At 42.1% G+C, this 12,021-nt stretch overlaps 1 protein-coding gene across 2 annotated transcripts in view; it reads right to left on the bottom strand.

Moving 5' to 3' along the window:
• Positions 1-12,021, bottom strand: part of TSC22D1 (TSC22 domain family member 1) — a 197,591-nt gene that overhangs the window by 10,063 nt on the left and 175,507 nt on the right. The window contains exon 1 of one of the 2 annotated variants that reach the window (XM_063952836.1): positions 2,318-2,582. The exons of the other annotated variant lie outside the window; for it this stretch is intronic. Coding sequence (XP_063808906.1) covers positions 2,318-2,463 — 146 coding nt within the window. The 5' untranslated portion in view covers positions 2,464-2,582. Of the gene's footprint in view, positions 1-2,317; positions 2,583-12,021 lie in introns of those variants that run through there. 2 annotated transcript variants of the gene reach the window in all.

Raw genomic sequence — 12,021 nt, 5'->3', positions numbered from 1 at the left:
TCTCAAGCAGTGAGATTTTTTGGATGCAAAAAAAGAAGAATTTTAAACCAATTTATAATCCATCCATCAGTGTTCCACAGTCCATGGCACTGGTAGCTCCACTATCCATAAGAATACTTTAATGCAATGGTTCTGTACAATGCATAAAACCCATATGTAGAAATGATAAAGGGATATTTTTCCTTGAGAATTACATTTACTGAAATTACATAACCTATATATAATACTGAATTCTCAGAATAAAAAAAAAAATATTTTATACCACTGACAAAAGCATACACTACTACGTATATACAATCATAGGGAGCTATTACACATCTCAAATAAAATATTCACTAAAGCAGCCGGCAAATTTCTACAATGCAGAAAGCATATCTTCCATGAAGTTCTCTACGTCATTGCAGAAATATACAACCTACAATTGCTACAAGAGAGCTGAACGCACCAATGGTGCAGAAGTTTTTAATCCTTTGTATTTCCATTTCTTTTTCTCCTCAATTCACACTTATACATTTTTGGGACTATATTAACACAACACAGATCTAGGGATGGAAAATCAATTGCTGAGAAATCGGTTTTATTGATTTCCAGCAAATGAACGGCAAACCTTTCAGAATTTACAGCACTGTTTCTGTCATTTCTCACACAATTTTGTTCCCGATTTTATGGATCGGCTCCGTGGGTCAGGAAACCCCTGGCCTGCACACTTCATTCAGGATTGGTACTTCCCTTGGTCATTGTGACTAGTAGGTGCAGCACAGTGCACAACACAGTCACTTGGCAGGGCATGGTTTTGTTCCCCACCCTGTACAGTATTTGATTTAATTAACTGAATCAAATGTTTTTAATGTAGAAAAGTTAATGTTTCATGATCAGATCTTTTAGCACCATCAATTCCCACTCCGCAAATGTTAGAAATGTTCAGTCAATTGATTCTTCTCCTAAGATTCCCTTCCTTACACGGATTCCTAGTCCATAATCAGGTTATACTTCAGTCACATTATGGCGGAGCTCAACTTGGCATTGCACTGGTTAGTACTGCTGCAACAGCGCTGGGTTGGTTTTCAAGCCAAGATGCTATTAAAGGCTATTGTGTATATCCTCCTTGTGTTTACATGGGCTTCCTCCAATGGTCCAGGGGTTGGGTATGTGTGACCAGCGGTCAGGAGACGACGGTCACAATATCGACAACGTGATCTCGGCTGTTACATGGGGGGAACGAGCGCATTGAAGTTCCTTGCAGGCTTGCTGCGCTCACCACAGGTTCTTTTCCCACTCTATGGGTGTGGTGGACATAGTCCTTGTTGGTCGGGATGCCGACCGGCGGGATTTTCAGATGTCAGGATCTCAGCGTCGGCATTGTGACATAACCGCATCCCAATGCTCCAGCTAGAACGGACGTGACTGAATAAAATTCGGACAATACAGCATGATGTAAACTGTTGGTGCCACATAAAGAAAAAAAGGCAACACAACTAATAATATTTTTACGTCAACTGAAACACCAATTTGTGCAGGACAAACTTACCACCTCAACATATGTATATTTTAAAAACCGTTATTGCACAGGTGTACACTAAACTATGAAACACTATACAGCACATATGGTGATTTCAAACAGTCCTTATACTATATAAAAGAAAGTTTACATGCAACACCTTGCTTATACTCCTTTTCAGCCTATTAATTATCTTTTTAAGCTAAAGTTTGTTTCTTCTCTAGTAATTATTGTCCTTTTGATTTTCACTGGATACAATATTTTCTATTTAGAAAGAGAGCAAATGTGTGAATGTTCTATATTCCAAAATCTGCTGAAAGATGCCGACAACTGCGTATTGTAAAAAAACAAAAAACAAAACCATCAGTTTAAATGATCCTTAAAATTCACACAGCATTCACAGCATGTAACTATTAGGAACCATTGGTTCAGATGGAAGGTGGCTTGTACACACCATCCTGTGAGAAGGATTTTTACAAGAGCCAGTCATGTCAGGTAAACAGAAAGCATAAACCACAGACGCAGCATAAAATCCAACAGCTAATCCTTTACTACAACGTCATTTTATTGTACAAGCGGAGAGATGAAAGGCTTCCTGGGAGAAATCTCTCAGCAGCAAGTCTATACACACTGAAATCATTCTATCAAACCAACTGTCGCTCGTCACTTTCTTAGGGTAAGATGTACAGCAGACAGAGAAAAACATGGGTACCCAGAATGTGCTCAATTCTGACAGAATCGCCAGTCACAACCAGACTGCATTTCTCCAGTACAAAAAGCTGCATACACAAGAGAACATGCTTTGAAAAATGAGAATACCTTTTCAGATGCTGCTCTAGCTCCAAGACAAGCACCTTCATGGTTACTATGTCAGAGTGTCTGTTATGGTGAATGGTCCATTGCATTGATATTTCTAGTGGAAACCTGCTGACTAGCTGACAAGTGAGCCCCTCATGCTGTATCATTTCACAAATCTTCCAATGCTGCCCGTTGTCATTTCAGTATTTTCTGCTTTGTGATTTCTATGCAAAAAAAAGGGGAGGAGAAAATATTCTTGCACTAGGATGCACAGGCTCCTGGACGTTTGGCGGGGATGTTAGTGCCTGGCTTGCGTTTGGATCAAGGAGGAGGAAACGAGGGCAGATGACGACGACACACGTTAAGATCACATGACACGGTTACATAAAGCTTCAAGAGAGATTAAAATCTTTGCGACTGGAAGATTTCACATCTCAGCAAACACAGCAGCTCACTTCTTTTAACAGTGGGCTAATCCAGTTATGAAATTGCCACCCTATCCCAGAGGAGCCTGGTTACTAATTGGTGCAGATTTTCCTCTTTTCTAATCCACTTACAAGGAATCTGTTACTACATTTCAGCTTTGAAAGTTAACCTGAATAACATGCAAATGAAAAATGAAGTACTGAAGTCAACATTAATCACTTCGTGCAACAGCACACTGGAAATGAAAAACAATGTCACTCAGTATGTACAAGGTTAAAAGAAGTTCTCTTTCCAGTCACAAGTAATGATTAGTTAGGCAGGAAGCTCCTGATGATATAAAAGTCCACATGCAATATCTTGACCAGTCACCTACACATGTGCACATGTAAGAGATAACAGCATATATATATACATGCTCTCTTAATTGTGTGTTACCGTTGTATAGTTCCTTATAAGTTCACTGTTTCACAGGACACTATGAAGTTTTCCATAAGTATTTCTAAGTATACTGTATGTGAGTGTGTGAATACTATGTAGTGATGGGAGTTCGCTCACTGTGCTCCTGAAAAACAATTCTGTGATTGTATTAATATAAGCTTCTGATTGGCTCTGAATGATCACATGAGATCAGGGTCACAACTTTCCAAGCTTATAGTTCATTTAAATAATACCTAAGGCATTTAAGACAAAGATGGATGTGTACAACTTTATATTTTCTCAACCCCGGCATGCCAATATATGTACACTGCAATTACTGTAGACTTTAGTCTAGCTGTACTACTGTTAGATTGTTCAGAACAGAAAGACCATTTCACTTTCAGTTTAACACATACTTCCAAACTGATACAGTGTAAGAAAGGCTGGCTGCAATAACATATTGCTTATAGAATACAAGCAGGGATAGTCCACTGATAGAAGGAAACCAAACTTTCAATGAAATAATTAATTTAAGAACAAATCAGGTAGATTTACGAACTTTATTGGAGAAGCAGTTAGCTTCCCGACAGACGGGATACAGACGGTTAATATACCGACGCCGAGATCCCGAGGGAGGGGACAATGCCGGCGTCTACATACGGACAGTCAGCATCCTGATCGTCCCCTCACTGCGGGACACGCTGGCGTCCTGCCGCAGGTGGGGGGGATTAGGCACCCACAAGGGAGGGCTAGGGTAGGGAAAAGATGAGGTCTAGGGGGAATAATAAGGGCCTGTCAGGATTCTGATTGATGAGATGCCGCTGTCGGTATACTGACAGCCGGCATCCCGTCCATCGGTAAATCATACCAAACCTCTTTTTTGTATATAGTATGTGCCTTTATATGAAACAAAGTTCAAAACAAAGAGGTAGAATCAAATTAAAATTCAGTGGAGGCAGCCACTTTACTCAATGGCCAGGACTCCATTTACTGAAGTGGAATTCTACTCTGTGTATCCCAGCCAATGCTTAGTACAAAAAATGTAACACTCTAGAGCAGAAATTCCCAACCACAGTCCTCAAGGCACACTAACAGTCCAGATTTTAAGGATAGCCATACTTGAGCACAGCTGACTTAATTAGTACCTCAATTATTTTGACTTAATCATTTGTGCTCAGGCATGGATATCTCTAAAACCTGGACTGTTAAGTGTGCCTTGAGGACTGTGGTTGAGAATCCCTGCCTTAGAGCAACGGACATGCTAGTTTCATGTGCTTAAAAAGGAGAGACAGACTTTTTAGTAAAATACTTCAATAAATAAGTATTTATTTTACATTTCAGTTTGCTGGGCCACAGACACGACACTGCCACCCCAGACATGGCATGTCACTACTCTTGCTGGCCCCCCATGTATAGTGATTTGCCTAGATCAGTTAGTACTAGTACTAATGTGCAACTATCTCTAACTCGACATTATCTTATTCTCACTTATTGTCGAAAATTACATAATAGTGCTGGTAGCATCACCACACCAAAAACAAGGCTGTGGCTAGGATATACTGGACCGACATCTCATTCAATTGCTATACAAGCAGAGCTAATCCCAACTGTAATTGCCCAGGGCCAAGTGCCGAAGTGGCAGTGTTTGCTTTATATATTACCTCACAGGGGAACAAAGTAATCACAACCTCCTCCGTTGCCCTGCACAACATGAATCCATTGTTCTTCTCAACTCTTATCTAATTAAGTGAACCCACACTTGTTGCATCACTCCACCATACACCTGCTCAATGTAAATTCGGTCTTTCTCCTACTCACTTTGGGGCCAATTCAATTGTTTTGGGAGTCTAAAAAGTCCCTTGTAGGCAGGATTTTTAAACGCCCCAACAATTGCCACAATTCAGTTGTGTTTGGGCGCGCACGCACATCGTGCATGTCGTGCCCAAACAGACCGGGTGTAGCTGCCTAAAACTGCTAAACCTGTCTAAACTCAGTGCTTTGGGTGTCCAAATGGGCCAAAGTGCTGAGTTTCCACACATTTTCTCTCGCACATGGGCGTCTAAATGGAGCAGCAATTGAATTGCTCCATTTTGTGCCCCCTGGTGGTAGCTGCTGGGTAAAACAATTGAATTGGCCCCTTTGACCATACCTTTCTCATCAGCACCTTATTTCTCTATACCAATCATTATTTTCCCTCCTAGCTAACCTGCACCCCATGAACTGTTATAACACCTACCTCACTCACCAGCCTATGCAAGCAGAAACAAACCTAAGTCCCACAAGTCATCCATGGATGTTTTCTCCCGGCTCATTTTCAAGGTTGATGGTGGCATCTACACAACATTAAGCCCTATGCAATCCCCAATGCTTGATCACTAAACTTACCACCCACCTCGGTACAGCCAATCCCTCCAACTTTATCCATGTCTCTCCACTACTCTTCTTCCCCTTTTCCAGTTCACATTGCATTAAAAGACCTGTTTGTTACAAGTCACAGCCCTCCATGATCTATTCATTTTAAAGCTCTTAAACATCCATGCCATTAGCAAAACATGGCTTTCCTGCTCTGACACTACTCCTGCAGCCCTCTCATAAGGGGACTCTCCACTGGCCACACTCCCAGGCCAATGGACTGACAAGGTGGCAACGTAGCATCCTACTTTCTCCATGCTGCACCTTCTGAATTTTACCATACAACTATCCCTTCTCTTTCCATTCATTTGAACTCCCAACCATCCATCTCTGTTTTGGCAATTTATCACCGCTCTGTCCAATTTCCCAATTACTCGACAACTTTGCTGCCTGGCTCATTTAGTTCCTATCCTTTGGCCTACCTACTATCAACAACAGGTTTTCACTGATAATTGGATTGATTGAATCTCACACTTAAGGTGCATACACACTGGGCGTTTTTGTGCCAGCGGTGTTCACGGGGAGGGGGTGAAGCACTTTCCACAGTAGGGGACTGTGGAAAGTGCTTCACTCGGCTGTACAAACCGCCCAACGGCGGCTAGCGATAATGCGGGAGCGTGCATCAGCGCTCATCGCTAGTCTATGCACACTGGACGAGTTTGAGCTGAAAATGCCAAAAGTGAGCTCCTTTGAGCTCAAAATCGCCCAGGGTGTATGCGCCTTTACTCTGAAGGACACTACTTTGAGGACTTAATCCGTCATGAAATTCCCTATCTTTTTCGCCCTCTTCTCACACTTGCCTACTCTCTCAGAACGAACGGGAAGCTTCTAAAAATCGTGTGGTGCTCCCAGCTGCCCAAAAGAGTAGGTAAGCCTCCTAAAGCAGCCGCCTACTTCCAGAGTGAAGTGGGCAGTACAGGCAACCAATTACACAATATACTTTGAATTGCAACTCTACCTTTGGTACATCATCCACCAATTTGTTGAGATTCTACATATTTTTGATAGTCCTGCAACCTGTGCATTGCCTTATCTTTAAAATAATCATCTCTCAATCCTGCCAACTTGACTTCTTCCTTGCCACTACTAAATTTCTCTACCATGTCGAATGTTAATCTCCTCAGCCTTCAAAACTTTAAATATTTAAACACTGATTTATTAGAACACACCCTAATCCAACCCTATTCTACTTACACTGGTACACCCTCGCAAGTGGTCTAATCTCCAAGCTCTATCCTCTTGCCTCAGCTGTGTCTTTTTCCCATTTGATTGAAAGCTCTCTCAATAGCAGAGCCATTCCTACCCCTTCTTTTCACAACTGTATTTAGGGCCTGATTCAGCGATGTACGTAAACCCAATAATTTACATACATTGCTCACAGTCCCACTTCAGGCACAGAATGATTGACATGTAGTGGTGGTTGGCGGTCTGAGCAGGGGTGGCAACTATTCTACAAAATAGGGAGGTGTCACACCTGTTTTGTAGGCGTGACCACGGCAGAGAGATTCTGGCAGCTGATCTGAAGCTGTCGCTTCGGATGTAGCCCTCGGATGAGCGCTGCCAGCAGGAGGTGTAATTTTCCTAGAGACGCCTCCTGCTGCATTAGAATATTTGAGCATCACTACTGCGTCCAAAGATGCAGCAGGGATGCTCACTGTGTCCATCTATGAATTAGGCCCTTAGTCTTTATTACCTGTTTATGACACTGTCAGGCACTGCAGAGCACTATAGCCCCTCACAAATCATTGCTAATAATAAGTGTCTTAGGGCCTAATTCAAGGTTGACTGCAAAACAACATTTTCCTCTAATGGGCAAAACCATGTGCACTGCAGGGGAGGCAGATATAACATGTGCACACAAAATATACGTATGTAATCCTGCGCTGCAGTTTTAGGCTGCCGTTTTAAATCGATTGGAATTCACCCTCCAGAATCCCCAAACACATGAACACAGTTAACACCTGTGCACTGATCTGGAGGAAGCCACAAAGATTGGAGTGTATTTGCATCATCTTTTAAAGTTTTAATACTTTAGAGAGCGCCTGTTTTTATCATTTTACAATTTTTGTTCAGATATAACATGTGCAGAGAGAGTTAGATTTGGGTGGGTTATTTTGTTTCTGTGCAGGGTAAATACTGGCTGCTTTATTTTTACACTGCAATTCAGATTTCAGTTTAAACACACCCCACCCAAATCTAACTCTCTCTGCACATGTTATATCTGCCCCACCTGCAGTGCACATGGTTTTGCCTATTACAGGAAAATGTTGTTTTGCAATCATCCTTAAAGTAGGCCCTAAGTGTATTATTCAACTTTGAATTGCGGACTTCAGCGAAGGCTTAATTTTCTACAGCCCCAGAGAAGCCTCAAATCTTTTCTGACACTTCATACGTAGCAGAGTCAAGTATGGCAACTATTATACTCTAGTTTACATTCTTTTATTTATGTACCACAAAAGGGTCTGTGTTTATATGCTTGCCACCAGAATGGACTCAATATTATAATATTGAAGTGACAATTATCTCCAGGTAATATGAGAACTTATGATATGTTTAAATGAACAGAGATCCTCCTCCTGGGTATATTATCAATGTGTAAGAAAGTTCTATAATGCACGGTCACAGTCATTACAAAATGAAAGCAGAAAAACATAAAATTGAACTAGCCTCTCTAAGATATGAACATACTGGCTACTCAAAAACTTTCTATCAATTGATGTTTGGGTGCCTGTACGTAATGGGTGCCCAACGGCAGCTATTCAATTGTCTGCCTATCGCCCACGACTGCATGATTTCTGCTCGTAGCTTCCTGAGGTGGTGACCAGACACTGCCATATTTATAATAGGTTCAGTGTGTGCACCCTGCACCCATTAATTTAAATACTTACCCTCCGGTGTCCAGCAGCGCAGCAGCAGCTCTGCAGAAATCACTGGTAAAATGGCGCAGCGCCATTTTTCTGATGATTTGCGCATGCACAGTAGGAAAATCACCGGGAAAATGGCCACCATGCCATTTTTCCGGTGATTTGTGCATGCGTTCTAGGCTCTGGGACAGCACTAGGTTCCCCTAGGGTAGGGGACCCTAGTTCCCAGAGCTGTACAGTGCTGCCGGATATAGAGGAGGGGGCCCAGACGGATCCTGCACACGGGCCTCCTCCTCTCTAGAAACGCCCCTGTGACCAGAAATCTGTGAAATTCTCTTAACAGATTTGGCATGGGTTTAGCGGCTTTGTGTGTCTAAACCTGGTACATCTGGGCGCAACAAGCGCAATAAGTAATGCAGTTGCGCCCGATCAGTAAAACAATTGAATAGCACTGTCGGGTTCCCATTACTTATCACCACCCAAAATGTTTTTAATTCCCTAGAAGTGTCCTTATAAACAGCATAAAAGTTCATGTAATGTATTGTATGCATTGTTTTATTATGATGCTTTACCAGACACTTAGGTTGTTATCGCTGTTATAGAAGCGGGTTAGATGCACAGGACCAAGTTATTCAGAGCAAAATGTGTCTTGGTCTAGGCGTAACTAGTAGTTTACAACTTTAGTACCATAAAATAAAAACAATAGGCAAAGAGCAAGGTAACTGATTTACAAAATCAGTCAAAGCAGGGTTTTTATTTTTGAAGAGAGAAAACAGGTAAAAATCCCTCAGCACATCGCTGTGAACCAATATAAAGCTAATATTATCTATTTGTACATCTAAAAGGCAGAAGTCCCCGTTACACACATCGGAAGATATAAGATAAACCACACAACAGATCCCAACACTACTGCTATTAGACATCCAGTATATGGTCACATTCGTGTGTTTTCCTGTTTTCTAGATACACCCCCACCTTCTAGCAACTGATGCCAACTTATGAATTAACAAACAACCATTTTTGTATTATTTCCAATTTTACTTACACCAATTTTAAAATGTAAATAATACAATTTAAAAGTAAAAGTACCATAACATTTATTGCGTAAATAGTGCCTGCTTTATAGGAAATGTTAATGTGAAGTATGGTAGTACACAGACACAACAACCAAGCATTCAGAATTAATTGATAATAAACGTGATGGTAATAAAACGGCAGGCATTGCTCAGTTATGTGTGAACTCACTTGCACTTTAGAGGTATTAAACAGGTCAATTCTTAAACAAACTGGATTAGTCAAAGGGTAAATCACTATAGATGCTTTGAAAAACAGCCTCCAGCTACAACTGAACATGCCTGAAGTGCAGAGCTCGGCTTTCTTCTACTGTCTGATTCCAGAACCATGCACCGAGCTATGCTTTCCCCCATTGTCCTGGCTTACTCAGATTTTTATGTAATGCGACGGGTTGCACACAGCTCAATCATACTGCTGGTATATCATGCTACTCTGAACACTGCAGGTGTCATTCACCAACAATACAGTAAGTGCATGTTCATACCGAATGGTTAGAAATCTAGCTCTGTAAATGATGACGTTCTATTGATGTCTGCGTTCCAATATGTAAGGACCCCCCAGCACTCCAAAACTAAAAAGTTTGTTGCAAGAGCAGCCATGGTGTAAATGGCGTCAGAGCAAGCAGCTTGGAAACCAGGGGGACCTGCAAGTTCTGTACTGCCTCAACCAAAGATAGGCACTGTGACGGGGAAGCAATGGCTTGGATGATAAGCAGGATGCTGGAGTCCGGGCCCATGTCAGACCTGTGGGTGGAAGACTAGTTCTGGACTAACATCAAATTAGTGCTAAGATATTATGGGATATGGGGCAATTTAGTGAAGGCACTGAGTGAGAAGTTGGGGTTCATATTTTGTCTAACCTATTATAAACACCACCCTCGCTTACCACCAAGGTATTTTTCATTATACATAACCATTTCATTATACATAACCATTTCTATAAAAACAAACGTATATTTCGTTATACATAACCATTTCTATAAAAACATCCTAATTATGACAGCTTGAGAGACCTGGGAGAACTGTAATTGGGTGAATCTTCATGTCGTCACAGGACACCTGTACACTGGACTAAACTGTACATGCAGAACCGAGTCTCTCCCCTCAGCATAGCACCGTTTTTCTGTGTGATGGATGTTATTTTCCACTTCTGTATTACTGCACTGTGACACTCACTCTGTATGCAGTGTAACTCATGTTTAACGCATACTATCTGTCACCTTTATTTATCACACTATCACCTTTATTATGAAGTAGAGATGATGCTCATATAGGCCAGATTCAAGCTATCATTTATCTACATTCTACAAAATGATGGCTAGGATTTGATTGGTTGCCATGGGTAACGCCTCCACAAATCCTGCTAGCTGTGTTCAATCTCCTATATATTAACAGCAGTACAATACCACTTTTCTCATTTTGGATGCTGAATCCAAATCCCAGTGAAAGCTACCATCTGTTTGTACAGAGAAATGGTCAGTGCACAACTGCATGTCATTTAGGAGTCAATGCCATTTTCTCCAAGTGCGCATCCTGGATGAGAGCACAGCAACACTGCTCCTGTTAATGTGACCCCTATGGGAGTGCAAGGTACAAGTCGCAATGCTGCACATTAGTCTGTGCAACCTAAAAGCACTACACAAGCCTATGTTTTGTTTATTGTAAGCAATACTCCAGTAGTGTGTCATTAGTAAAAATAAGATTTTACTTACCGATAAATCTATTTCTCGTAGTCCGTAGTGGATGCTGGGGACTCCGTCAGGACCATGGGGAATAGCGGCTCCGCAGGAGACAGGGCACAAAAGTAAAAGCTTTAGGATCAGGTGGTGTGCACTGGCTCCTCCCCCTATGACCCTCCTCCAAGCCTCAGTTAGGATACTGTGCCCGGACGAGCGTACACAATAAGGAAGGATTTTGAATCCCGGGTAAGACTCATACCAGCCACACCAATCACACTGTACAACCTGTGATCTGAACCCAGTTAACAGCATGATAACAGCGGAGCCTCTGAAAAGATGGCTCACAACAATAATAACCCGATTTTTGTAACAATAACTATGTACAAGTATTGCAGACAATCCGCACTTGGGATGGGCGCCCAGCATCCACTACGGACTACGAGAAATAGATTTATCGGTAAGTAAAATCTTATTTTCTCTGACGTCCTAGTGGATGCTGGGGACTCCGTCAGGACCATGGGGATTATACCAAAGCTCCCAAACGGGCGGGAGAGTGCGGATGACTCTGCAGCACCGAATGAGAGAACTCCAGGTCCTCTTTAGCCAGGGTATCAAATTTGTAGAATTTTACAAACGTGTTCTCCCCCGACCACGTAGCTGCTCGGCAGAGTTGTAATGCCGAGACCCCTCGGGCAGCCGCCCAGGATGAGCCCACCTTCCTTGTGGAATGGGCCTTGACAGATTTAGGCTGTGGCAGGCCTGCCACAGAATGTGCAAGTTGAAATGTGCTACAAATCCAACGAGCAATCGTCTGCTTAGAAGCAAGAGCACCCAGTTTGTTGGGTGCATACAGG

The sequence above is a fragment of the Pseudophryne corroboree genome, chromosome 2, assembly GCF_028390025.1.
Source record: "Pseudophryne corroboree isolate aPseCor3 chromosome 2, aPseCor3.hap2, whole genome shotgun sequence".
In the NCBI taxonomy this organism is placed as follows: domain Eukaryota; kingdom Metazoa; phylum Chordata; class Amphibia; order Anura; family Myobatrachidae; genus Pseudophryne; species Pseudophryne corroboree.
The sequence above is the reverse complement of the archived record's forward strand: the minus strand, read 5'-3'. Positions and strand labels throughout refer to the sequence as shown.